General features: G+C 47.6%; 3 protein-coding genes across 4 annotated transcripts; 2 read left to right on the top strand and 1 right to left on the bottom strand.

Annotated features, from left to right (window-relative positions):
• The first annotated feature begins 828 nt into the window (after positions 1 to 828).
• On the top strand, positions 829 to 9,015 carry TCHH (trichohyalin). 2 transcript variants are annotated; one of them, XM_085533657.1, is made up of 4 exons: positions 829 to 898; positions 2,044 to 2,203; positions 2,427 to 4,822; positions 4,940 to 8,468. In XM_085533657.1, the coding sequence occupies exons 2-4, from the start codon at positions 2,066 to 2,068 to the stop codon at positions 8,337 to 8,339; spliced, it is 5,934 nt and encodes a 1,977-aa protein (XP_085389783.1). In that variant the 5' UTR covers positions 829 to 898; positions 2,044 to 2,065; the 3' UTR covers positions 8,340 to 8,468. The 2 variants fall into 2 exon arrangements, with proteins under 2 accessions (XP_085389783.1, XP_085389782.1); XM_085533656.1 differs by having other exon boundaries at positions 2,427 to 9,015.
• A 750-nt stretch (positions 9,016 to 9,765) lies between these two features.
• On the top strand, positions 9,766 to 11,425 carry S100A11 (S100 calcium binding protein A11). The gene is made up of 3 exons (XM_085533663.1): positions 9,766 to 9,845; positions 10,764 to 10,913; positions 11,153 to 11,425. The coding sequence occupies exons 1-3, from the start codon at positions 9,843 to 9,845 to the stop codon at positions 11,303 to 11,305; spliced, it is 306 nt and encodes a 101-aa protein (XP_085389789.1). The 5' UTR covers positions 9,766 to 9,842; the 3' UTR covers positions 11,306 to 11,425.
• A 176-nt stretch (positions 11,426 to 11,601) lies between these two features.
• Positions 11,602 to 27,628, bottom strand: COPA (coat protein complex I subunit alpha). The gene is made up of 33 exons (XM_015884387.3): positions 27,528 to 27,628; positions 27,338 to 27,451; positions 26,850 to 26,923; positions 26,495 to 26,575; positions 26,132 to 26,208; positions 25,650 to 25,759; positions 23,817 to 23,926; positions 23,237 to 23,336; positions 22,626 to 22,761; positions 22,128 to 22,210; positions 21,437 to 21,587; positions 20,973 to 21,039; positions 20,801 to 20,876; positions 19,050 to 19,132; positions 18,353 to 18,492; positions 17,803 to 17,888; positions 17,309 to 17,447; positions 16,821 to 16,983; positions 16,564 to 16,710; positions 16,236 to 16,425; positions 16,027 to 16,122; positions 15,752 to 15,840; positions 15,393 to 15,516; positions 15,048 to 15,137; positions 14,839 to 14,948; positions 14,592 to 14,669; positions 14,348 to 14,416; positions 13,992 to 14,128; positions 13,402 to 13,588; positions 13,208 to 13,318; positions 12,844 to 13,005; positions 12,550 to 12,744; positions 11,602 to 12,241 (listed from the first exon to the last, which is right to left on the bottom strand). The coding sequence occupies exons 1-33, from the start codon at positions 27,565 to 27,567 to the stop codon at positions 12,182 to 12,184; spliced, it is 3,675 nt and encodes a 1,224-aa protein (XP_015739873.2). The 5' UTR covers positions 27,568 to 27,628; the 3' UTR covers positions 11,602 to 12,181.
• Positions 27,629 to 27,673: the final 45 nt, after the last annotated feature.

Genomic DNA, 27,673 nt, shown 5'->3' with positions numbered 1-27,673 from the left:
ACGGAAAAGCATTAACTTAAAAAAAAAAAAAAGATGTTGTATCATCATTTTTTCTCAATGGAAAGTCGTTGCATGCTGAATAGGCGTTTTCTGGTTAAAAAGCCCACTTTTCAGATTTTACCATTCACATAAGTTTCGCTGGTCTGGCCTTTTTTGTTTCAACAGAAAACCCAGATAATACAATGAAAGGCTCCTTAATAAGCAGTCACCAAGGAATAAATTATATGTATATATATTTCAGCTACAAGAACACCACACCAGCTGAGATCTCCTGCAGGATTTGGGGATCTCTCTGCTGCCCACCTACATTTCACCACCTTTGCAGTTCTCTGGGCTTCTTCTGTCCTTACTTTATGAGCAAAACCCAAAGCCAAACTGCTGAACCCCAGCCTCAAGGATCTGCAAAGAGGAAGGTCCTCATGTCTGCTTACAACACCCTCCCGGGTTCACCCTGGTGCTATTTTTATGTGCATGTATTATACGTACATAAATGCATACCTACAGAGATAGACATTCATTAAAAAAAAATACATCCTCCCATTAATGTATATATATACTTTATAGGCAGTCTAGATATTTTATGTTTTTTAAATCTGAAACACAATCAGCCCGTAAAATAACTTTACAATCCGGATTAGGCGGAACCAGTAGATGCTTGAATTGCCACATGGCAACTGCTATTTCTGGGTTAAAATGATAGGTAATGGGATGATAAGTTAAATAACCCGTTTGAGGACATGAAGGTGCAGCTGGGTTTGGCCAAAGATGAATCAGGACAATGTCCACAAAGGGTGGCTCCTTTCTGCTCCTCCACCAAGGACCCTATAAAAGCGCTCAGGTCCTCCGATCACTCCGCACGGCTTCACAGGAATCCCATTCGATCCCGTTGGTGACTTGGGTAAGTCGTTCCTTCTGAAAAGCAAGCTTTGCTGCATGAAGATGAATGATTTCTGTAGGATCTGCCTCGGGTGCAGTGTTTTCTGGGCGTCTTTCGGGTTTAATCTTCAATGAAATGTTATTTTTACACTATTTGGGCAGCTGCGTGCTCTTTGTTGTGTGTTGCGTGGAAAGGCAGTTTTTCCTCCAAACAAAAAGGAGAGATTGAAGCCAGGTCTGGCGCCTCGTTTTGGTCTGCACTTGTCTCCCACCCCGGGTGAACAGATTGAAGAAGCACTGGGTTTTTCATAGAAATAGCAAGGTTTTGCATGCAGAATTGCGTGCGCGTGTTCATGCCCGTGTGCACACTGCAAACAGGCAGGGAGAAGCTTCCCCAGCTACAAGCCGAGATCCTGGCACCGATGCAGCTGATAATAGGCTCAGGGATCCTGCAAGGAGCAAGGAGGTGGCATTTGAGGTTTTGAAACACAAAGCTCAAAGCAGGAACACTGCTTTCTGCCCAGGAGATTGCCATTAAATTCAATACATATTTCTGATATGGGTGATCTGACCATTCTCTTTGGCCAAAATCTGTTGGACAACGAGCTGGTACTGTAACATGAGATTCATTGATTGATTTGCATTGCTGTCGGTTACAGAGTTTGTTTAACCCTCTGTGAATGCTCTATCCACCTCTGCCCCAGCTGGGTCCTCTCTCAGGATGTGCCAGCACTGCCTTAGACATCCTCCAACTTCTCCAGAGGAGCTGGTGGGTCCCAGTGCCAAGCAGAAAGAGCTGCATTGGTTCTGGAAACTAAAGGAGCTGGTAGAGCCCACAGGGACCGGTTCGTGGGGTATCTCTTGAGTCACCATCCCCAACCCCCTCCCTACAACCCAAAAATGCAGGCATCCTGCCATCCCATACCAAACGTCATTCCAATACGTCAGCAGACAAGTTAGAGGACACTCCCCATCCCACCAAAACCCCTAAGCATTTGGATATCTTCCCAGTGTCCTGGTAAAGCACAGCTTGCCATGGTAGAGAAGTGGACACACAGCTCAGGGCACCCAGGCTCTCATTTACGTGCACAGCTTGACCCCAGCTATCTTCCCTCTCTTCCATGCTCAGCCAAACAATCATCCTTATGTCTGCTACTTTTCTTGCAGGCTTGCTTGAATCTGCAGAAAGATGTCTCACTTCTTAGACAGTGTTTCCACCATCATTACTGTCTTTTACCAACATGCAAAGGAAGATGGAGACCAATCCAAACTCAACCGAAGGAAGATGAAGGAGTTCATCCAGAAGGAATTTGCAGATGCCATAGCGGTGAGTGCTGGCAGTGATGGGCAGAGATAGAGGACAAAACTGAAGTGTAGGGACCAGAAAATTTTCTGAAGAGCGGATGATTCTTGTGACCAGAGGGAAAGTGAACCTAAGAGAGATGCAAGTAGAAGAGATTGTCATGATCACTGGGTTTCAATTTCCTGACAAGGAGAAGCAAGGCTAAAATCCCTTGTTTTTTGTTTCTCTATGTGTGTTTTTCCTACAGAACCCACATGACCCTCAGACAATTGACAAGATTCTGCAGTTCCTGGAGTGGGATGGGGATGGGGAAATTGATTTTAATGAGTTCCTGCTTTTGGTATTCAGAGTGGCTAAGGCCTGCTACTGGTACCTGCAGAGGGGACAATGCATTCTGCAAAGAACGAAGCTGATAACCAGCAGCAAGACAATCCGAGAGCCTGAAATTAAGAACAGAGGGAGCCGTCAGCAGCTCCAGGAAGAGGAACCACAAACTCATCCCCCCTACATACCTGAGCCACAACAAGACACCAGGGTTCAGGATCTTGAGATACGCGAGGAAACAGGAAGTCATCGCCAGCAACGTAACACAGAAAGTAGAGCTGATGCAAGACAAAGCAGCAGGCCGAGGGAAATGATCCCTCAGGAATATGAAGAACAAAGCCAAGAGCCATGCGACCAAGGAAGCAGCAGAAGACGTCAGCCACCTGAGCTGGACAGACTGGGAGATTTACAATACCACAAGCGCGGCAGCTTGAAGACAACACAGAGAGATGAGAGACAAAATCAACAAGAGCAACTGGCAGACGTGAGGAGCTGCAGCCATTCCTGTGAACCACAGCTGCTGCCGGACCGGCGGAGTGGCCGTCAGCCACGTGAGCCAACATTACCAGCTTATGATCAAAGAAACCATCGACCACAAGATCAGGAGGCAGTGGCACAAGCAAGAGGCAGCCGTCGGCCACATGAGCCAGAAGAAGCAGATAAAGGAAGGCGCAATCAACCACGAAAGCCTGAATTACTCAAAGATGAGAGAAGCCGCAACCACCTACGTGAGCTGGAACAAAAAGAACTTGAAAGAAGCAGCCGCCAGCCGTGCAAGCCTGAATGCCTGGATTCTGAATGGCAGCATCAGTCATACTTTCAAGAACCGCTAGTAATAGACCACAGATACAATAAAACAAGGGAGATGGAAGATTACTATGAACAAGGGAAAATCCAGAAGGACAGGAGACCACGTGAATCCATGACATATGAAAGGACGGAAGAGGACATAGTGGTTGAAGCTGAAGCTGATGTGGAGATCCGTCGTGAGACCCAAAAAAGTGAGAGAGGATTGGAGGCCAGGAGACCACATGAGTCTGTGAAGTACGTGAAGACACGAGAGGACATTGAGGCTGAAGCTGAAGCTGATGTAGAGATCCGCCGTGTATCCCGGGTACGTGAGAGAGAAGAGGAGGCCAGGAGACCAGGTGAATCAGTGAGACGTGAGAGGACACGGGAGGACATTGTGGCTGAACTGGAAGGAGACGTGGAGATTCGCCGTGTGACCCAGGAACGCAAGAGAGTAGTTGAGGCCAGGAGACCAGATGCATCTGCTAGGTATGAGAGGACACGGGAGGACATTGTGGCTGAAGCTGAAGTTGATGTGGACATCCGCCGTGTAACTCGAACAAGGGAGAGAGAGGACACCAGGAGACCACGTGAATCTGTGAGGTATGAGAGAACACGGGAGGACATTGTGGCTGAAGCTGAAGCTGATGTGGAGATCCGCCATGTATCCCGGGTACGTGAGAGAGAAGAGGAGCCCAGGAGACCCCGTGAATCAGTGAGACGTGAGAGGACACGGGAGGACATTGTGGCTGAACTGGAAGGAGACGTGGAGATTCGCCGTGTGACCCAGGAACGCAAGAGAAAAGAGGAGGCCAGGAGACCCGGTGAACCTGATAGGTACAGGAGGACACGGGAGGACATTGTGGCTGAAGCTGAAGCCGATGTAGAGATCCGCCATGTAACCCGAAAAAGGGAGAGAGAGGATGCCAGGAGACCACATGAGTCTGTGAGGTATGAGAGAACACGGGAGGACATTGTGGCTGAAGCTGAAGCTGATGTAGAGATCAGCCGTGTATCCCGGGAAGTCGAGAGAGCAGAGCAGGCCAGGAGACCAGGTGAATCTGTGAGACGTGAGAGGACACGGGAGGACATTGTGGCTGAAGTAGAAGGAGACGTGGAGATCCACCGTGTGTCCCAGGAACGCAAGAGAGTAGTTGAGGCCAGGAGACCAGATGCATCTGCTAGGTATGAGAGGACACAGGAGGACATTGTGGCTGAAGCTGAAGTTGATGTGGACATCCGCCGTGTAACCCAAACAAGGGAAAGAGAGGACACCAGGAGACCACGTGAGTCTGTGAGGTATGAGAGAACACGGGAGGACATTGTGGCTGAAGCTGAAGCTGATGTGGAGATCCGCCGTGTATCCCAGGTACGTGAGAGAGAAGAGGAGCCCAGGAGACCCCGTGAATCAGTGAGGCGTGAGAGGACACAGGAGGACATTGTGGCTGAAGTAGAAGGGGACGTGGAGATCCACCGTGTAACCCGAAAAAGGGAGAGAGAGGATGCCAGGAGACCACGTGAGTCTGTCAGGTATGAGAGAACACGGGAGGACATTGTGGCTGAACTAGAAGGAGACGTGGAGATCCACCGTGTGACCCAGGAACGCAAGAGAGAAGGGGAGGCCAGGAGACCAGGTGAATCTGCTAGGTATGAGAGGACACGGGAGGACATTGTGGCTGAAGCTGAAGCTGAAGCTGATGTAGAGATCCGCCGTGTATCCCGGGAGCAGGAGAGAACAGAGGATGCCAGGAGACCATGTGAATCTGCTAGGTATGAGAGGATACGGGAGGACATTGTGGCTGAAGCTGAAGTTGATGTGGACATCCACCGTGTAACCCAAACAAGGGAGAGAGAGGATGCCAGGAGACCACGTGAGTCTGTAAGGTATGAGAGAACATGGGAGGACATTGTGGCTGAAGCTGAAGCTGATGTGGAGATCCGCCGTGTATCCCAGGAACGTGAGAGAGCAGAGGATGCCAGGAGACCTCGTGAATCAGTGAGGCGTGAGAGGACACGAGAGGACATTGTGGCTGAAATAGAAGGAGACGTGGAGATCCACCGTGTGACCCAAGAACGCAAGAGAGAAGAGCAAGCCAGGAGACCAGGTGAATCTGCTAGGTATGAGATGACACGGGAGGACATTGTGGCTGAAGCTGAGGCTGATGTGGAGATCCACCATGAGACTCAAAAAAGGGAGAGAGTATTGGAGGCCGGGAGACCACAAGAATCAGCCAGGTACCAGAGGACACGAGAGGACATTGTGGCTGAAATAGAAGGAGATGTGGAGATCCACCGTGTAACCCGAAAAAGGGAGAGAGAGGATGCCAGGAGACCACGTGAGTCTGTGAGGTATGAGAGGACACGGGAGGATATTGTGGCTGAAGCTGAAGCTGATGTGGACATCCGCCGTGAGACCCAAAAAAGGGAGAGAGTATTGGAGGCCAGGAGACCAAGAGAATCAGCCACATACCAGAGAACACAAGAGGACATTCTGGCTGAAACTGAAGTAGATGTGGAGATCCGCCGTGTATCCCGTGAACGTGAGAGAGAAGAGGAGACTAGGAGACCAGGTGAATCTGTGAGGTATGAGAGGACACGGGAGGACATTGTGGCTGAAGCTGAAGCTGATGTAGAGATCCGCCGTGTATCCCAGGAACGGGAGAGGGCAGAAGATGCCAGGAGACCCCGTGAATCAGTGAGACGTGAGAGGATACAGGAGGACATTGTGGCTGAAGTAGAAGGAGACGTGGAGATCCACCGTGTGACCCAGGAACGCAAGAGAGAAGAGCAGGCCAGGAGACCAGGTGAATCTGCTAGGTATGAGAGGACACGGGAGGACATTGTGGGTGAAGCTCAAGCTGATGTAGAGATCCGTCGTGTAACCCGGGTACGCGAGAGAGAAGAGGATGCCAGGAGACCACGTGAGTCTGTGAGGTACCAGAGGACACGACAGGACATAGTGGCTGAAGCTGAAGTTGATGTGGACATCCGCCGTGAGACCCAAAAAAGGAATAGAGGATTGGAGGCGAGGAGATCACGAGAATCAGCCACGTACCAGAGGACAAGAGAGGACATTGTGGCTGAAGCTGAAGCCGATGTAGAGATCCGCCGTGTATCCCGGGAAGTCGAGAGAGCAGAGCAGGCCAGGAGACCAGGTGAATCTGTGAGGTATGAGAGGACACGGGAGGACATTGTGGCTGAAGCTGTAGCTGATGTGGAGATCCGCCGTGTATCCCGGGAAGTCGAGAGAGCAGAGGATTCCAGGAGACCATGTGAATCTGCTAGGTATGAGAGGACACGGGAGGACTTTGTGGCTGAAGCTGAAGTTGATGTGGACATCCGCCGTGAGACCCGAAAAACGGAGAGAGAGGACACCAGGAGACCACGTGAATCTGTGAGGTATGAGAGAAGACGGGAGGACATTGTGGCTGAAGCTGAAGCTGATGTGGAGATCCGCCGTGTATCCTGGGTACGTGAGAGAGCAGAGGATGCCAGGAGACCTCATGAATCAGTGAGACGTGAGAGGACACGGGAGGACATTGTGGCTGAACTAGAAGGAGACGTGGAGATCCACCGTGTGACCCAGGAACGCAAGAGAGAAGGGGAGGCCAGGAGACCAGGTGAATCTGCTAGGTACGAGAGGACACGGGAGGACATTGTGGCTGAAGCTGAATTTGATGTGGACATCCACCGTGAGACTCAAAAAAGGCCGAGAGTATTGGAGGCCGGGAGACCACGAGAATCAGCCAGGTACCAGAGGACACGGGATGACATTGTGGCTGAAGCTGAAGCTGATGTAGAGATCCGCCGTGTATCCCGGGTACGTGAGAGAGAAGAGGAGCCCAGGAGACCCCGTGAATCAGTGAGACGTGAGAGGACACGGGAGGACATTGTGGCTGAACTAGAAGGAGACGTGGAGATCCACCGTGTGACCCAGGAACGCAAGAGAGAAGGGGAGGCCAGGAGACCAGGTGAATCTGCTAGGTACGAGAGGACACGGGAGAACATTGTGGCTGAAGTAGAAGGGGATGTGGAGATCCGCCGTGTAACCCGAAAAAGGGAGAGAGAGGATGCCAGGAGACCACAGGAGTCTGTGAGGTATGAGAGAACACAGGAGGACATTGTGGCTGAAGCTGAAGCTGATGTAGAGATCAGCCGTGTATCCCGAGAACGTGAGAGAGAAAATGAGTCCAGGAGACCTGGTGAATCAGTGAGACGTGAGAGGACACGGGAGGACATTGTGGCTGAAGCTGAAGTTGATGTAGAGATCAGCCGTGTATCCCGAGAACGTGAGAGAGAAGATGAGTCCAGGAGACCTGGTGAATCAGTGAGGCGTGAGAGGACACGGGAGGACATTGTGGCTGAAGCTGAAGTTGATGTGGACATCCGCCGTGAGACCCAAAAAAGGGAGAGAGGATTGGAGGCCAGGAGACCTGTCCCTGAGCCCTGTGATCCTCAGACCATCGCGTATTTGATCCATGTTATCCAGAACCTGAATGATCCCAAAGCTACCACGTATGAGATCATCTGCCAGCAGTCCAGTGACTCAGAGCAGCCTGTCTATGTAAGGAAATGCTATGTTTCACCACAGCCACCAGCCGGACCATGCAAAGAAATCAGTGTCCTGGATCCCGAACCACAGCATCTGCCATCTTCCAGTTCCCAGGAAAATACAAGGGAGCTCCAGGAGCCTAGGAAAGGTGAGACTCAGGAAAGGTCTGCAACAGGGGTGAAGGAAGGGGCTCAGCAAACTTCTGCCCCTGAGTTGGATGGTGATGCCAGCCAGGATGAGCCCAGAGTGCATGATGTGGAAGAGAAGGGTGATGGACCAAAAGCCACCGGAGAGGAAGTCTCACAGGAAGCTGAATCCCAAGGAAACAAAAACAGGGAGGCCAAGAGCCGTCCACCTCCAGCCCAGGCTCCAGAGCTGCAGGAAGAAAATAGCAAAAGGAGCTCCCAGCAAGAGAATACCACTCAGCCTCAACGTGAGGAGGAATGCAGCCCCATGGCCCCACAAGCACCAAGGGATGAGGCCAAGGCACTCTGAGGGGTTATCCCATCTGTAGCTCCTCTGAGCATCTCCTTGCCCTACACTTAGATGTGACCACATGGTGGCACATTAGTGCTCAACACAAAGGGGTAAAGGGGTGCTCTGCGAGGTGGTGAGATGCTTTGGGGGTTCCCCTCCTGACAAACCCCTCAGCAAGGCAGACAGGTAGAGTTATACCAGGATCAGCAGCTCCTGCCTGCCTTCCTTATGTCTATGCTTCCCCCCTCCCCTCCCCACTGCAGTATTTAGTCACTTTCCTGCTCTAATTGGATTCCTTGGGTCTCAGCCCTTTGTGTTCCTGTAGTCTCTTCTGCCCTGTGGCATGACAGCTCTGCAGCTCAGTGCTCTCTCTTTCTCCACCCCCCCACCATGGCTGGCTCTGCAGCTTGTCAGCTTCTGCTGTGCACTGCACAAACAAAAATCCCATTCACTTATTGTAGTCACGGAGCCTGAAATTCCTCAAGGCTGGGAAAACACCTCTGTAGGCTCCAAGTTTTTGGTCACACCTTTCTGCTCTCCCAGCAGCTGAGCAGAATCCCAGCCCCAGCATCACGGAGGCTTTGAAGTGGTGGAGCTCTGTGTGGGTACCGCAGGGAAATGGTGGTGGAGGGTGCATTGGGGTTTCTTCTTCACGCTGATGTATTGCATGAAAAAAAACACAATAAATAGCTGATGACTGCACTGCCTGCTGCTGTTCTCATCTGTCATTTATACAGGGGCTCAGTCTGGTGGGAGGGTGTCTCGGTTCAGATCTCTCCTTGGCACTGAGTCTAGGCAGGGGTTGCTAAGAGGGAAAGGAAAAAGCAATTTTATTTTCATTTCCAACATGTGGGGGCAATAAATGAGGGAAATCAGGTGGGGAAGGGCCCCTCCCCACCCATTTCCTGCCTGCCTTTCCCCTGCTCTGAATCACAGTTTCCAGCAGGAATTCCCAAGCAGGCGTGGGTGCACCCAACATGCCCAAGCAGCTCTGGGTGCTCCCCCTGTGCCCAATTGACCTCCACAGCCCCCATCCTGGCTCTAAGCAGCTCCATTGCAGCCCAGGGGGGAACACATAACAGGGCATACTGGGCAGCGAGAAGGGGGAAGCTGCCTTCAAGGGTGCCCAAATCGAAAGCAAAGCCTAAGGATGCTGCAAGGAGTAGAGGGGCAGCATTAGGAGCTCAGCCCTAAGCCTAAAAGAAGAGAGGTATGATGCGAAATAGATAAAAAGAGGGGAGAGGGGATGGAGGGGGGAGGGGGAAGGAAAGAAATAGAAAAAACAAAATGGAAGCATGATAACTGCAAAAACTACAACGTAAAAGGGAAGGGAGGAGCCCGGCCCGAGGTGGGAACCGCAGGCACGTCCCGATCCGCCGTTACAGCCGCCTATTGCCCAACGTGGCCCCGGAGGGCTGAACCAGGGCTGGGCGCTGCTGGGCGAGGCTCACACCGCCCTCAATTGCTGCACAGCACTGAGCACCGCACCGAGAGCACCGCACCGAGCCCCGAACCTCAGCCATGGTGAGTGAACATAAGGAAGGGGGGGGTGGAAGCAGAACCGACGTGAGATGCATCGTGGCACTGCGAAGAGTGCTAAAAGCTGAGCTGAAGCTCTTAGGGAGGGGTCTGGGCATAGGGGAAGAGAGCAGAGGGTCCCCCCGTGGTTGTGGGGTTGCAGCAAGCTTTCTCTTTGCTCCACCTGTTGTCCTTCCTATAGACCCTGTGCTGGGGGGCTGCAGCTCGGGTCCAGGGTGGGGGATACAGAGGAACCGAGAGCTGAGACAGAGGAAGTACAGTAGGGCAGGGCCAACATATAGGAGTGAATGGGGCCTCAGGCAGTGCAGGATGTGGCAGGGAAGCCCCAGGATGCTGAGGTTGGGGAGGAAAGGTCCCACATCCCTGTTCTTGCTCTCACTTTGTGGCTTAACCCTCATCCAGCTCCCCATGTTCTGGCTGCAGTTGGGTGCCAGCCCCGCTCACATTTTTCTCCAGTGACTCAGAGTTTCTGCAATGACCAGACAGTGCAGGGGAAGGGGGATGGGGAGAAGGGGAAGATAGACATAGGGACACAGCCAAGTGGGGCTGGAGAGCACAGAGGAAGGCAGCAAGACTCTAGGAAGAGGCAGCTGCCCTCACCCCTATGTCAACTGATGGTTCCCCAAGGGAGTTTCCATGTTCCTTAAGTTCCCAAGAGCCGCTGCGGCCCTGGAACAGCCACAACCACTCCCTGCACTGCACCACTCCCATCCCTCCTCACCACAGGGCTGTGCTAAGCAAGAAAGAAATGAATACCAAAGAAAAATGCAGCTGGACAGGTTGGATACAGGAAGCAATGGAGGGCAGGCGGACCTGAGCCTTTCCTCCAGGAGACACACGACCCTTCTTGCAAAGGCAGAGCAAGCTGTAGGCACGACCTCAGAGCTCCTTTCTGCTTTGCAGTCCAAGGTTTCCCCCACTGAGACCGAGCGCTGCATCGAGTCGCTGCTGGCCGTCTTTCAGAGGTATGCAGGGCGTGAAGGAGACAACCTCAAGCTTTCCAAGAAGGAATTCCTGGCTTTCATGAACACTGAGCTGGCTTCTTTCACAAAGGTGAGTGAAAGCCAAGCCAGGACACTCCCAGGGCATTGAAAACCTCTGTCTGTACCACAGAGTACAGGGGAAAGCCCTGATTTCCATGAGCAGAACACAATCTGACCCAGCACTGCCCCCAAATAGATGCTGCTCCTTTTGCCAAAGCTGTATTAGGGCTGAATTCAGCAGCTGCAGGTTCATACCTGGGGGTGCCCTTCTCCAGGTAAGCATCGATCCCATCTTTTGGTCTCTTGCAGAATCAGAAGGACCCTGGTGTTGTGGACAGGATGATGAAGAGGCTTGATCTCAACAGCGATGGGCAGCTGGACTTCCAGGAGTTCCTGAATCTCATAGGAGGCATTGCAGTGGCCTGCCATGACGCACTGCTCATTCAACCTCCTCGCCCCTAATCCCAGCAGCCTCATCTCACCCCCACTGTGAACATTCCTCAACCATAACCCCTAGCAAATATGGAAACAATATCACAACACCCCCAACTCCTTGTTTTTATGAATAAAGGTTTAAAATCCCATCATAAAGCCTTGCTTTATTTCAGAGAAAATAACAAGCAACTGCAGCCTCTATTTTCTGGAAATAAGAGAATTTTCTCTATCTGGCAGCGTAACAACACAAGGAGATGGGGTGGGTGACGTGGAAAGAGGAAGTATAATGTAGTATCTAAGAGCTAAGCTACAGAACAGGAAGATCAAGGCAGTCAATTTACTTTATTCATGTCAGAGGCAGATTATGCAGAGAAATGCTGCTAGGACAACAAAACAGTCAACACAAACACTTGGGTGCTGAGCTGCTCTCCAGTCACTTCTGAGGGTGATGTGCTGGCTCCAGTTTCAGACAGTGCCACACTCCTATGAGAGCCACACCCAGCTGGTTCCTGCCATCTAGGTACTATAGGATCCTTAAGGAACCCTACACTAATGAGTGTGAGAGGCAAGCAGTTCCTATTAAGTGCACTGTAGCATATCCCGGTCTTGGCAAGAGCCACATCATTATACCCTCTGGAAAATATATGCCTGAAAACAATGGTACACAAACACATCAGCCGTATCTGAAAGGGGATCTTAAGTTATTACTACTAAGGAGCAGCAGAGAGCTCTGCTACAGCACTCCTGGGTGGGGAAGAGCAGTTAAGACACAACACCAGGTATAGCTATGGTGAAGGGAGTTGACTAGAAGCTGGAATGGTGGGAGGTGAAAGCTTCCACATCATGCTGAGAAACAGGGCCATCTTCCTCTGAACTCACACCTCCCAGGGACTGGCACACAGCTCAGCGGAACTGGAGGGGGCTGATCCGCAGCCCAATGACATCTTTGCCAATCTCTGTCACCTGAGGAATGAAAGGGTGATGATTAGTGCTTAAAACTAACAGAATAACCCAATCCCGTATGCAACACTGAGAGCCTGGATGGTTCCCAAAATGAACTATGCTCATCCTTGCAATGTCAGGCTCTGAAGGCAGCATTTAAGCTATGTCATATTTTGTAATTTCCAAACTGCTCCACCTCAAATATTAAGTCCTCTGCCCACCAACTTGATCCAAAACCCACTTCAGGAGCAAGGGGAAAGCTACTGGAGAGGAATTCTCAAGGAAAACACAGGCTAGATAGGAGTGAGTAGCAACAGAAACTCCCTTACTGTTGTGACACGACAGATCTGCCCCTGGAACTCAGGGCTGTAGCAAGCTCCACTGAGTGGACACTTCTCCACAGGCTTGCCACGATAGATGGGTCGGTAAGAGGCAGCACAGATGTCAAAGGGGTTGTGCATGTCATAGTTGAGCTGGTAGGTGTCAGTGGGATTCTTCTCGCATGCCGACAAGATCTTGCGGGTCTGCAAAAAACAACCACATCATTCAGAGGGGGAACTAGAAAGCAGACTAAATAGAGTCTGCTACAAATAGTGTTTCAAGGCCATGCAACACAGACATACCTGCTGGGCCACCTCAGGCTTTGGCCCCAGCTCCAGCAGGCGACGAGCAAAAGTAGCAGCTGTCTTGAAGTTTTTGAGTTTGAAGAAGAGGTTGAGAGCAGTGCGCAGTACCAGGATCATGTGGACAGGCTGTAGGTTGGAGTGGGTGAAATAGGCAGCCATCTGCATCAGGGAGAAGGAGGTAAAGCAAGGATACAGTCACAACCAAGTAGTAACTGGATACCCTGAAAATGAGACAGAACACACAAACCTCTCCCAATTCATCACTGCCACATCTGTTTTTGAAGGCAAGAAGTGGCAGAATAGAGGATTCCTAATGCCTATTTCAAACCTAAAGGCTATTTCTGACACTCAGCTTCTGTACCTCACAGATTCGCTTCTGGTGTTCCAGGGTCTCCTTGGGCAGTTTCTTCCGTTCGATCTCCATTGAGAGCCCTACGATATACTCCCGACAAATGGCTATCAGCTGCTGGGCCTTTGAGAGAAGGAGACAGTCAGGCATTTGGCCTCCAGCCCCATAGCCACACTGACAATAGGCAGAAGAGGTCTACCCCTCACCTCAGCAATCTCCTGCTTATTGTCCACCACCAACAAGGGCACACTCAGCAAGATGGAGCGGAACTTCTCCACAGCCTCTTCAAACTTGCCAGCTGTTGTGAGCTGGTAACACAGCTGCAAGCGCTGGATCAGGTCATTGAGCTTCAGCCCAACAGCTGGGAGGGCATTTTTCATGCCAGCTTCTTTCCTGGAGGCACCACAGAAGGGATGGGGTACAAGTAGGAGTAACACAGAGGCCAGCAAGTACACACTAGCATTACACAGCTGCAACTTAATGGCACTGTAACCTAGAGCTGTGCTGTTCTTGACCATTAGCATAGCATAAACAACACCTGTGCTTCCACAGTTATCACCCTCAATGCCAAGCTCTCGCTGCATTAACAAAGGCTGGAAAAGTCTGACATTTTTCCACAGCAGTTTCCCCAATATCACAGTATAAATACACATCGATGTTTCTTTAGATGTCCCAACCTTCAGACGACTAGCAGAGGTAGAACACCTAACTAATGTGGGCTATAACTGTTGAAGACTTGTGGATATATGGCAACAGGAAAAGAGCACAGAAGAGGAGCTAACCCAATATTGCTTACCAGTTGCGATGTGGGTAGCCATACATGGTAGGGAGACATGGCAGGGCTTGGTAGGTTGTACGGCCACGGGCGTAAGTCTGCAGGAACAGCTGCTTGTAGGGTCCAAAGTTCGTTACTCCTACCTGGTCATGGAGGAGCTGAAAGGGATACAATGATGTACTGACTTGTCCAGAGTCATAAGGAAGCTGCATAGACACCACTCAGGGTCACAGACCCTCTAAATTTGCATCCAGAGAAAGAAATGTACATAATGATTCACAGAACAAAGCTTCAGAGTGCAGAGACAAAAACAGAAGGGGACAAGGGCATCTTTTTTCCCCTCTCCCTTCCCCCCAGAAACACCAAGTGTAACTTACTCTCATTGCTGTCTCAAAGGAACCTGCCAGAATGTGGTCAACAGGAAGCTGTGAATTGTTACACCACACCTGCAAGAATGGAAGAGAAATCATACTGTGCATATACACACACTCACTACCCTCAATCCCCTTAATAAGTTCTTGCGCTGTGCACACAGATGAATATTAGTAAAGACTAAATCTGGAAGAAACGAAACAGCATCAAGGTAGAAAGTTTCTGAAAAACAAAGACTTGTGATGTTACCTGAGCTGGGCTGGTGCCCTTGGTGGGTGGCACAAAGAAACCATCTTCTGCTCCTCCTGCTGGACCAGCAGGAACATCCTAAGGGAACAACACAGAGCAGAGATTAGTTCCCAGCACTCAGATGAAATCAGAGGTGGCCACAGCTGTAGCAACCAAGCTTCTAATGAAGCCCAGATCAGTATTCTCCCTCCCAACCCCCAGCTGCAAGCACCTTCCAAAAGCATCAATGACTCAAAGAACTCCCTACCAGTTCAGGAGGAAGATCCAAATCTTCTTCAACTTCCCATCCACCTCCTTCTTCCTGTCCTTTACCCAGACCTTCCTCTCCAAAGCCTTCTCCAGCATCCACAAAGCCATCTGCATGGAGAGGGGAGGAAAAGAAACCAACAACTGTTAGAGCTCTTAACTCAGACACACGTTTTCACTTCTCTAAGAAATATTATTTGACACACTCACCTTCATCGAGCTGTAATTCTGCATCTTCTCCCCAGCCTTCGGTGCCAACATTGTCGATATCAATGTCAGCAGCCAAGGCACCCCCTTTACCTAAAAGAAGGACAGGGCTATTCATTTGCACATCCGAGTAAGTCAGGCATTAAGAAAATAACTGTCAAAACTCACGTTAAAAGCCAAAGATTTTTAGATTTGCCAAGGGCAGCATAAATACCAACTCTGAAATCCAAAAATCTATAGATTTGTAGTAAAAACAAATGTGGGGTTTAACAGCAACAGCTCAGTAGACATAGAAACAATTGTATCTGCTCTGAGTATCTTAACAGCCTTCCAAGTACAATGAAATACCTTTGCTAGCAATTGTGCCTTCAAAGAACCCCTTGGAGACAGTCAGCAACGGCCAGTTGGTATCTAGAGGCATAACAGGAGCAGGAGGCTGCAGTAGTTTTGCATTGGGATCGATGTCTGGAATCTGAACAGAAAAAGAGAAGAACAGCTAAGGGCCACATAAGGAAAATCCCCATCTTTGACCCAGCTCCCCACAGCACAGTTCCAAGACTATGAGAAGGGGTGAGCAGAAAAAAAGATAGTGGTCCCACTCCCAGGAAAGGAGCTGCCAAACTGGTCAAATTAACATGAAATCCCATTGTCAACCATCCCAAACTCCAGTGTTGTTGTTGTTCTGAAGCATTAATCAAGTTGCTAACCGTTTCCTTCTCAGGATCAAATGTTTCCTTCAGGTTTTCAGCTTCCTCATCCAGCCCATGAGTTGCAGCTGTGAGATAGGCCAGGGACTCTGAAATTGGATACAACTAATGTGAATGCATGCCCTTTGTTGTCTGGAGAAGGAGAACATCATAGACCAGCTTTCTATCCACCTCGTTCAGTTTCTCATCTCTCTCCAGAAATTAGAGGTCACTCCAAAATACTCTCCAGCACCACCCCAGGCCAGAGAGGAACACATTGATCTGTTATTACTTACTTTGTCCACAGTTCTTCAGGATCCTCACTCTCTCAGCTACATCTCCTAGATACAAGGCATTCTGGTAGTGGCCACTCATATCTTTACGGATCTCAGCTAAACCAAAACAAAACAGAGTCAGTTTTGTTCTTCTTGGCCTTCTCTGTGCTGCTGCCGTTTCTCTGGGAATGATGCTCAGCTCCTCTTATCCCATTCACTTTTGCACTCACCTATCTTCATCATCTTCCGAAGCTTCTCCAGGTTGCCAGTAATAAGATAGAGGAAGGAGAGCCTATCAAAGTTCTTGGTGCGCTGGTAACACATCTCCACAATCTGGTGATTTCCTTGCAGTAGTGCCACTTCTCCCAGTTTCTCCCAGCAATTCTTGTCATCCAGAGCCTTGGCTGCTTCCAGGGCAATCTAACAAGAGAACTGATGTGGTTAGTAAAACAAATCTGAAGGAACTGCTTAACACAAGACTTGAGCTCAATTCTCTGCCCCCCTCCAGGGCAGAGACCCAAAGACACATCCTTTTCACAGCACTACCCACCATCTTACCTCAATGTTGCCACACTCCAGTGCCAGACTGAAACGGGTCTTCTCATCCTTGACAAAGTGCAGGGCCACCTCAGGGTAACCCTTCTTCTGCAAGTAGGCAATGATGGACTGGCCCACAAGCTTTGCATTCCTCACCATGTGTAGCACCTGCAAAGAAAACACCCAGGCAGTCAAGCTGACAACACCACTCACAAAGGCACATTCCTTAACCCTCAGGCCACAGTCAAGGAACACTGTAGTTTCTCATGCCTCCTCACCTCATCATACTTTCTGTTGATCAATGCCAGCTTGAATTTGAACTCTGTGGGATCGATGGTGAGGACCCTGGGGCGACATTCTCTGTCCAGGCAGTACACATTGTTCCCCTTCACACGAGTAACATAGATAGGCAGGTCCAGGGTGCGGATGATGCCATGATCCCTATGCCAACACAGTACACGTGTGACAGACACACCAACACATCTGTATGGCCACACTTCCTACCTCAAAGAAAGCTCACTACATTATTGTTTTAGCTCCAATTAGATGAACAGTGCAGCCACCCAATCCAGCAATAAAACCCCAGTGAACAGTGTAAGCAACCAACCACAAATGAAGACCAAACACTTAGTTCTGTCTTGGGGTACACCCACACTGTACTAAAAGCACAATTACAGCAGCACCAGCTTTAGTGTCTGCCAAAAAATATCACCATGGTTCACGGTCAATCATTTCAAGGACTCACCCTGTGACCCCCCAGACTTACCCCGTGGTGACAGCGTATTTGATGTGGTTGCTGGTGGTATAGATGAAAACACCACTTTCATCCCAGGCACCACTCTTAACACGGATGTTTTCATGGATGTTGCACAGTGATTCCAGCTTTCTATTGCAGATCATGATGGCTGGTGACAAGAAAAGAAACAAAAAGCAGTACAGTTAGCTCTATTAAGTATCTGCCTTTGAATTACAGCTTCCCTCCTCTACAGCCTCAGAAATACTGACTATAATCAGAATCAAACATTAAGGACATGAAGGCAATCACAATGAAATCTCCACCTGCCCTTATTTTGTGAAAGAACAAAAGAAAGCTCATGTCCTATAAGACTTTGAAGAAGACAAAGGGGATGGGTCCACTGAATCTGTCTCCAACTGCACCTATGCTGCTAGCCAGAGCTCTGAGCAGATCATGCTCTTAACTAAGGAAGGAGCAAGCTCACCCTAAGGTCCAGGTTAAACTTTGCAGCCCTGCCTACTTACCATGCTTAGCCAACAGAGCTACGTGGGACATGTCAGCTGACCAGATGACATATTTCACCTTGGAGATCTTCACTGAGGCCAGAGTCCTGGGGAAAAAAAGACAGCTCTGACATTAAAGAGTTAAAACAATATTCCCAGTCTGTTTCTTTGTGGATAGCACAAGCCTGCTATCATATTGCAATTTTAAGAGCATTCTGAACAGATACAAAACCTAAGGGACAAGATGTTGGGCAAGTTTAGCTTGATTGAGTCTGGGATTTTTGATTTCTTTGCACTTTTACAGCTCCCGATTCTACAGTCACAGAATTTACAAGGCTATGGCACACATCTCCCTGTGATCAATGGCATAATGCCTGCAGCATAAATTACACCTTGGCTATGTTTGCACTCTGCTCTTCCTAACAGTTGTTAGCCGTGGTTTGGATCAGACTGATGCAGCCTGCAGCTGATGCTGAATTCTGGAGTGCATTAATAGCTGTGACTCGTCCCCAGAGGGCACACACCAACAGGATTACAATATTAAAACTTCTCCCAGCAGACTGGATCTTACCGCTTCTGCTGCACGTCAAAGAGGGTGATGGAGTCTGCATCTCTCAGTAACAGATTCCCTGTGCCAGCATAGAAAATCTCATCGCAGTTCGGCACCTGAACCTTCTTTGTGATCTCGTTCTTCAAGTTTTTGATGAGGATCTGCCATTTGTTGAGAGAAAAATGTAACAACACAGGGCAGTTAAGAGGATTCTATGAAGAAATGAAGGATTATTTTAGCCTAAAACTTTAGCTGAACCTCAGCAACAAAACACGTGGCCTTCCACAAGATTTTCCATGACTGTTCTTTTTCCCCTTCTTTCTCTTATCACACTCCACATGGGAACAAAGACTCGTATAAAGAAATCTAACCTGCTTTTTCACCATTTCCTCATTACTTCCGTGCCATTAAACCAACCAGAGCTGTTTCACAGTCTTGCTCTGGTCAGCTGTCATGCCTGAACCACCTGGTGTAGCAGGCTTCCAGCAACAGAACCAGCGTTTGCCATAAGAAACTAAATATTTCAACTCACTGTGTTTCCACTGCATTATATTTCTTCACATCTACCTGCAGCCCACTCACTGCTGAGAGCTCTTTGCCAATCCACTCAGATCTCTAATAATTCTGTTAACCCAGACTCCTCCCATATCCATTTGTGTATCTCCAGATGACAATACTCCCCCTTAAAAAGATGACCCTATTAAGCCTGTCCCCTTACCGAATGCATGCGATCCAGGACTGCAAAGCGGTTACGAGCTACCCACACAGCTGTCAGCCCGGAGGAGCGCTTCCCTTCAGGGGCTGGGGAGAGAAAGACACAGGCAGTGAATAAAACCTCTGGCAAACTCTTATGGCAACACATTAGTCAGTCTTGTTTGATCCCATCTTGGCTATTGGAGCCGCTTCCTGCTAATTCATGTTTAACCTGAGGCTATTCGCAAGACTCATTTCCTCCCCCAATGTCCTTTCAGATCACAGCGTGGCCAGCGCCAGCCCCTCTCTGCAGCCAAGGCACAAGACAAGTGGCAGGCTGAGCAGCCAATGCCACTGCTTGGCACTGGAGCAGCCATCCTGGGCGACAGCACCGTCTGTCAAGCTAACGAGCAGAGCCTCACTGGCCAAACCATGCAAGCAGCGAGGGTCCCGGCTTCAATGTACACTCCCCCTCTCTCTCTTTCTCCTACCCCCCCCTGCAAACTGACATAACGAGCTGGAGGAGAAAGGCTGCAGTCTCCCCAGCACGCAGCTGTTCTCTCAGTTTTAAAATGCTAATATAAACACAGCACTCTGCATGTCAGGCTTGCATAAAGAACTGTGCTGCAGGATGTCTGGGATGTTCAGAAGGCTTATGGAAGAGGGGTAGGGAACAGAATGGGAGGTGAGAAAGCTGCTGCTGTCTTAGTAAAAATCAGTATCTTATTAAGAGAAATGCTTCCTCCTGAAGAGGAATAAAGCTTAAGGATGGGTTAGATACCTACTTCAAGACTGGGGAGATCATGAGATGTATGAGGTGCTATGTTTGCATACATAGTGTGTTAGAAAAAATATTTATCAACCAGTAGTATTCCACTCTGCTCCTGAAAATGCCTTAAAAACATGCTTAGTTTCCTTGAGGCCTAGACACCACTTCATCTGGAAGGAGAAACCCTTTCCTCCCTAAGATGGAGGCAAGCTGGGTGACCCCAGACAAGCAAGCTCTGACCAACTCACTCAAAAGAAACATTCGAAATAAACTCAGTAACATTTAACATACATGAAGTCACCAAAAATCTCCCTTTTCTTCTCTCCCCAAATATATCTGCTGTTGTACTCAAAGAAATCTACCCTGATTTCTATGGATGAAGGGAATCTGTGAACAAGGGAGCTGAATTCCAGTTCTCACTCATTCATCACTCCCACTCACTTCAAAATCCTTTCTGCCAGGATAGAGGCAGGAGGAACCAGCTGGAGTTTCAGATCCCAAATGGAATTCATAGTTAGGAGAAAGAAATTTTTTCTCCTCCTAAATCATGTTTTGACTTGTAAATTGCACAAAACTGATGTGAAATTTTGCCGAGAGAAAGAATGAACGCTGGCATCCTGGCACTGTCACTTTTACAGCCACTTTTCAGAGTGTAAAACCTCTTCAAACAAAATATATCTGGTTACAACCCATCTCTGCTGACAAGCCAGGAATGCTGCCTGCTGTGTCAAAAGGGAGAATGGAAAGTTCCTAATAACAAAATTATAAAATATATATTTGTAGCAGTAAAAGTTTGGGATGAGCATGAATTTTTCAAGTCAGTGTAGTGTGATATAGTAAGCAGGAAGCCTGCCAAATGATGTGTGCTGCAGGGACACTGGGAAACATGGAGAAAGAATCTAATGAGAGGCTGACAGAAATGAGACTTCTCTTTTTACATAGAACACAGTTGGAGAGGAAAGGGAACAGCTACTCAGCAACACACACTGATGTAAAGACATGATTACCATCTGGATTCTGGGAGTCTGCATCCTTGGGAATGGTATATAGGTCATAAGTGCTATTCTCCAAGTTGCTTGCTCTCTGCAAAAATAAGGGGGAAAAAAGTATTCTGAGATAAGATTGCACTGAACTGCCATTCACAGCCTTGTGAAAAGTTCTTCAGCACAAACAACTTACTGTGCAGAGAAGGACAGCATTCTCAGCTGGGTTGTATGACATGTTGAACACGGGGAACTTGGAACCACTGCAAAGAAGACACAAATTAAAGTTAACCTGTAACTCTAAAACAGTTGCCTCCTAATGAACGCTTTTTTGGTACTCAGTTTATTTAAGAAATAAGAACTGTTTTGATTAATTTCCACCTGGAAACACTTTAAGAATATCAGTATTTTTTAAGTGAAAGAACTGGCATTTGCATTTGAACTACTGAAAACTTTAAACTAGCAACCAAAAGAGTTCGAATCTATGCAGAAAACTGATCTAAAAACACTTCCCACAGGCTTTGTAACTTCATCTGACAGAGTCAGCTGAACTAAAGTCATATGAATAACATAGGATAACACAACCCATCTGTAAGAGGTACTACCAAGGGGTTCAGAACACTGGTGAGAGCTCTTGAACCCTGAGCGCTCATCTCTTACCTGCGCAGCTGCATGACAGCAACATCTTTTGAGCTGTTAAAGTCAAGTTGGCGGAGGAATCGGTCCTTCACATAATACAGCATATTCCCATGCACTGCATAAGCAGGACGCTCACGCTCCAGTTTGAACACAATCATGCCACCATCGTGGCCTGGGAAAAAGCACATAGGAGATCAAATGTGAATTAAATCCTCTGGGTTCTCTTGCTGCTGAGGATGAGAAAACCCAGCCCTCCAAACAAAGAATGAGCCAACAAAGATACCACTTTTCTCCCTTCAGTGTTCCTATCCATTTAGGTATCCTCAGACCTAAGATCTGGCATCCTTCTAGAAACATTTTCCCTTGCTGTCATGCATTTCTTCAAGTGTGATTAGTCCAGCGTGGCTCCCCCTGGATTTGTCCCAGCCCTTGGCCTCAGAGCATTCACTACTTAAGGCTAAGGCTATCTTCCTCTAGTATTAAACAGCAGCTGAAACAATGAGACTGCATTCCACACAATGCTTTCAGATGTTGTATGAATTTAAACGAGGCTGTTTTCACTCCAGGACATTTAATAGACACATCTGCAAGTCAGCATGTTCTATAAAGCATGTGAATCCTTGATGCACACAGTTCCTATGCAGAATACACTTTCAAACATCCTGCCAGACACTGAGCAGGGTTTATCTTTGTTGCTTTCTTTTTTTTTTACCTGCAGCAAAGAGGTTGAGATTGGGATGAGCAGCCAATACCCAAAAGCGATCGTGATCACGGCGGAAGGTCTGGACACCCGTGCTAAACATGCCAAGATAGGGAACAAAGGATATAAAACTTCAGTGCTAACTCTAGTTTCCCCCCCAAAAAAAATGAAGATCTGAGCTTCAGATCATCCCTAGCATTCAGAACTGGGAGTCCACAGAGTTCAAAATATTCACAGCCTTTTTGTCAAAGAATATATTCCCATTTAAAATACTTTCAGCAGCAATATGAGTGGACAGGTCAACACTCTTCCAATTGATTTTCAATTAAAAGCTCTGCTCACAACATGCCTCTCAAAGGGACAGAGCATGAAAAACATTTCTCTGTCAGAAGTTACCAAACACTAGAATAGATGAACAACTAGACTTCAGTTCCTCTGAGAACCGTAGGCCTCTCATACATGTAAAATCCTCCCTGTTATGGTTGAATCAGACACTTGACACACACTAACCGTTTTGACATATCCCAGACACGGATGCTTTTGTCTTCCGAATTGCTGAGGATCAGCTCCTGCCGAGGGTGAAAGACAGCACAGGAGACATTGTTGTAATGCCCTCGGCAAGTATCAACTTCCCAGGCCTTTGATTCTAACCAGGAGGAAAAAAAAGAGGAGGAAAACAACACTTAAACACACTGCTTAGCAGATGCACAGCAAGCACCTTAATGAAGCATGCTGTATCAGTTAATTACTAGACCATTCTCTGCAATTTATGTTTATGATCCTTAACTGCTAGCAAAATCACATCCATTTTTGGTGGAGGGCTTCTGATTCTGGAATCATTTCCCTTTCTTATTCCATGGGCACATCTTCAAAGAAAACCTTCAGAGTGATTCTTTGCTGTTCCTACAAACCGCTGTTCAGCAGTGCTTGCAAGTTAAAAGATGCTAGAAGTGTTTACTAAGGAAGTGAGCCCTCTTCAGACTGCAAAAGTCAAGCTGCTTAGGATTATTTACCACTGCATCATAAAGACATGCTTCCAAAGTCAGCCTACAGAAGTCCAAACAAACATCAGCTCTTAACATCCTTATCCCTATGGGTTCTCTTTGGGAAAACCCACTCACCATTCATCCTCCAGATCTTCACTTGCCGATCATCAGCTCCTGACACAATCAGTGGCATTGTGGGATGGAAGGCGGCCCAGTTCACTCCACGATCGTGGCCCTAAAAGACAAACAGAAAATTCACTTGAACAAGTTTTTTGACTGAAGAGTATAGGAAAGACAAGACTGCAGCCAGGCTTGCCAAGACACAGCTCTGTTTGTACGTCATGCTGCTCACACTGAGTGCTTACACAGGCTGTGCCCACAGTGATAAGCTCTGCAGATACCATTCTTCATCAGTAGAGCAAAGCTGCAGAACAGCACTACTTCCTAGGTTTAAATGAGCCATTATAGAATGTTGTCTCTACCATAATTTCCTCTGCTGCTTCCAAGCAACACAAGGTAATATTTTCTGCTATTTAATGGAGCTTTTAGCCATACAGTGACAACGCAACTACTTTGGTTACAGTGCAAACACCTCCAGACTTGAGTATTTTTAATGCAGTAGTTTAAATCTTTTTTTCTTCTCTTAGAGGATAAGTCACACGGAGGATTTCATTATACAGATTTGAAAAGACTGCACAGTATGCACATATTGTACCTCAAGAACGTGCTTCACAACTGCATCTGTTGTCCCAAACAAATCCACCCCAGTTATTCCCCTGACATCCGACTCCACAGCTCCAGGTGACAGGTTCTTCTTCCTTAAGCCTTATAGAACAAAAAGGAAAGAGAAGCAGGGGTGGAGTTCTTTATGACTAGGACTATTTTCATTTATCAGAAATAACCATTTCCACTTAAATGCTATAGAACAGAACCCTGCCAAAGAGAAATCATTCTGGAGAAAAAGAAACTTTTTTTGAGGGAAAAAGCAAGTTGGATTTTCAATCTGCTTCTCATTTATCCACAATTTTTTCCCCCTCTACACACTAATATTCTTGCAGCGTTGTGTCTGACTGGAGCAACAGCTGAGTCAATAATTCAGCCTGTCTCTAAAACCTCTCATCATATATCAGCTGAGGGAGGGGGAAAAAAAAAAGGCTCTGTATCATCTCCAAACCAATTTGGCAGCTGGAAATCTACTGAGAGAGTGCGTGGGAGAATGCAGCAGCAAAGCTTACTAGCAGGATAGCTGTTAAATTCTCCATGCTGGCAGTACAGAGAGGGTGACAGGTTTTAAATAACCAGGATATCCTGTCCCCAGTCCCTACTGTTGACACAGCTGGCCATGTCTGAGCGTGTACAACAAATAATGCAGCATGCCCAACCAAAACTGCAATGGCGAGAGCAGCAGGTCAGATGAAGGGCCACAGTCTGTCCCTAGAATAATTTCCACTGGCACACCACTAATACTGTCCCTGCCTGCCTTCCACCCAGTTCTATTTCCACCTAATATTTTCTGTACATCTGGCTTTTCACCCATGGATTATATTTTTAAGTGAGATCTTGTGGTCTAGGTATAACCTAAAAGAACAGCTCGGATATCAGCAACGTACTCTGGAGTTCTGACTTGTGACTCCTGCTCTGATCTCCAAGCAACACTTCATTGTATAGAACAGAAGCAAACTGAATGCTGAAGACTCAGCTTCCTATCACCACCCACGAGTATGCTATCAGAAAAAGCCCTTGTTCATTGTGCAGCAGAGAAGCCATTTTGTCTGCATCTCAGAACAAATGACTTACTGCTGCCTCCAAGAGTTTTCCAACACAGAAGTTTCTAAAGCTTCTCCTACAAACCTAGAACACTGAAGCTATTCAGGCGATAACACTATGTTGGCTATAAAGCCAGATTCTTAAAGATTTTTTGGTTGTACAAAGCTACAGCTTGCCTCACTGTTGCAAAAGCCTTAACTCCAACATAAAGTTGAACTAGGTGACCCCCCCAACAGTTACTTTGAGTCAACATCTGTTCTGCTCAAGAAGAAACAGAATTCTAACAGGTTCTTAGTGACACGAGGCAAAGTACTCATAGGTAGGTTAACATCACATACAGAAGAAGAGGAGAACATACTCAACTAGCAAAGGGGCAATCTGGTCATACAGCACTCTTCCTCAGAAGCAGCCTAGGTCCTAGAGATGACCTCCCTTCAGTAGCTGGCCCGTATATGAGCCCAGAGTGCCTCCACTCTGGATCTACCCCTTCTGGTGGGGAGCACAGGTACAGTTCGTACTCCCTGAGATAATCACATCCCTTCATCAGGTGCTCAATCACCAGTCCAAGCCCTGACCTAACAGCTCCCCCTACAGCATCCTACAACTGAGGGATACAGATCCCCACCTATACAGAGTTTTTGTAGTTTTCTGCCTGAGGTTCCTCCAGCCAACAGGCTACTCTTTCTGCTCTCAGATCTGAATCTGCCCTGTATGGCTTTCAGCAATTGCAGTTCTGAAGTGGGCTTTGCCACAAGACACCCCTTTGACCTGGGCAGCTCACCAGAAATATCCCAAACGCGTACAGTCTGATCCAAGCTGGCTGACACTACCAGGTCCTCAGAGGGGTGAAACTGGGCACACATCACATAGTGGTTGTGTCCTGTCAGCACACTACAAGAAAAAGGACAGAAAATAGCATTTAAACAAAGGACATAACATACATTTTAATTACTACCACCAACAATAAGCTGGATTTTAAGAGGGACAATGAAAAATGAGTGGTAACACTGGAACAGAAATGCCATTCTTCAAGAACTAGCATGACTGAACACCAAATATATCCATGTTTACTGCCACCAGAATAAATGAGCAAAAACCACAACTAACAGAGCATTCATATCTGAACTGCTCTTCACGTCAGTTCTATTCCTTTGACTGTACACAGTTTGAAATGTGAATAATATCTTCTGCTTGAAAACAACAAATTAAAACAGCCCATCCCCAAACTCCAAAGTAACTTTTTAAAGCCTCTATGGATTTTACCAGACGCATGTTCTGGACTGCCAGTTCCAAACGCGAATGGTCTGATCATCAGAAGCACTCAAGATCCACGGATATTCCTAAAAAGTCAAAGTATTTCACAAGTGAAACAAATTAACATCACATACAATCCCTCCCCATTGAATATTTTTTAACTGCTACTAAAAATTTACCCTTTCTTGTTTTATTTTACTTAAAATCTAGGAGAGAGAGCTTATGCTTCTCTAGAGAACACCACCATATCTGTACATTCATACCATTAGCTCCAGCATAGCTACAATATTCCTATCTGGGGTGTCAAAAGACATGAAGGAAAGCCATGGACTCACACAATGGGGTATGTATTCCAATACCAAAGTTGCTTACATGATGAAAGAAGGTGGTGCGGATGTAGTCCAAATGCCCAAGCAAAGTGAAAAGACAGCGGCGTAGCTTGTAATTCCAGACCTGTGCAACAAAAAAGCAGAACGATAAAGGTATATGATGAGACCTACTTCTTTTTCTTTGCACTTTCTCACAATAGGCTGAAATGTTGGTATTCTAATTTACCTCCCAGCGACCCTCGTTCATTTTAAAACGCTTCTGAAGTAAGTCACAAAGAGGCTTAAATTTGTTGTGATTATCACTAAGTTCAGAAACAGACGGAACATAACTCTGGAGCAATTCCTTCCCTTGAATTGTGTTCTTTGAAATCAGAATTGCAAAACTAGTATAACGTTACCTTTATCTTATAGTCATCACCTCCAGAAACAAACAGAGGCTGCTGCTTATGGAAATCAATACCTCGAACGGGCCCTATAAAAAGGAAGAGCAGGTTTGAAAGGGCAAACAACAGCAGGAGCATGTCCTGATATTACTTATCTAATACAATTCACACTCAACGTTGTTTCTATTGATTAAAAAGCAACAAAAAGCCATATTTAAGTCTGATATTCCACTCAAACCCATTCATTTCTATGGGTGTATCCGCAGATTCACAGTGCAAAGCACCCTGACCTTTTGCACATGCAATGACACGCCTGTTTTTACACTTGACACACATTTAACACCCAGAGAAAGCAAAGAGACTACTATATATATGTATATACTGCTATATATATATGATATATATGCAATGTATATCACACAGCTCTATAGGCCAGGCTTAGGACATAGCACACCCTATAGGTCACAGCAGCTCCCCCATCCATCCCTCATCCTATTACTGACCATCGTGCTCGTCGAACTTGTCTATAAGGGTACACATCCGATAATCCCACAGCTGGATGACGCCATTATGAAGGCTGGTGAGGATCCAAGGCCTCTTAGGGTGGAAGCTGAGCCCTATAGGGACACAGATAGAGATGATAAGAGACTTTCCAAGGTCTCCCCACACCAAACAACCCAGATTCAATGTTACCTTTCACCCGAGCCGATTTGGTCTCGAACTTAGTCAACATCACGACTGCGCCCCCCAACCTCCTCCTCCTCCTTCACCCTCCACGTCGGCGTCCCGGAAGTACCCTCCCACTTCCGCTTCCGACCATAGAGTTGCAGCACTTCCGC

This window comes from Coturnix japonica, unplaced genomic scaffold, assembly GCF_054131305.1.
Source record: "Coturnix japonica strain WE unplaced genomic scaffold, WE-NBRP24 Scf062, whole genome shotgun sequence".
NCBI classification, from domain to species: domain Eukaryota; kingdom Metazoa; phylum Chordata; class Aves; order Galliformes; family Phasianidae; genus Coturnix; species Coturnix japonica.
The sequence above is the reverse complement of the archived record's forward strand: the minus strand, read 5'-3'. Positions and strand labels throughout refer to the sequence as shown.

Excerpts from the sequence above, each read along its gene's own strand:
- TCHH (XM_085533656.1), top strand. The coding sequence starts at position 2,066 with ATGTCTCACTTCTTAGACAGTGTTTCCACCATCATTACTGTCTTTTAC. Across the intron at positions 2,204-2,426 it reads AATTTGCAGATGCCATAGCG|AACCCACATGACCCTCAGAC; the intron begins GTGAGTGCTGGC and ends TTTTTCCTACAG.
- COPA (XM_015884387.3), bottom strand. The coding sequence starts at position 27,567 with ATGTTGACTAAGTTCGAGACCAAATCGGCTCGGGTGAAAG. Across the intron at positions 17,448-17,802 it reads AGCTCTGTTGGCTAAGCATG|CCATCATGATCTGCAATAGA; the intron begins GTAAGTAGGCAG and ends TCTTGTCACCAG. Across the intron at positions 16,711-16,820 it reads TCAACAGAAAGTATGATGAG|GTGCTACACATGGTGAGGAA; the intron begins GTGAGGAGGCAT and ends TTTTCTTTGCAG.
- S100A11 (XM_085533663.1), top strand. Across the intron at positions 10,914-11,152 it reads AGCTGGCTTCTTTCACAAAG|AATCAGAAGGACCCTGGTGT; the intron begins GTGAGTGAAAGC and ends GGTCTCTTGCAG.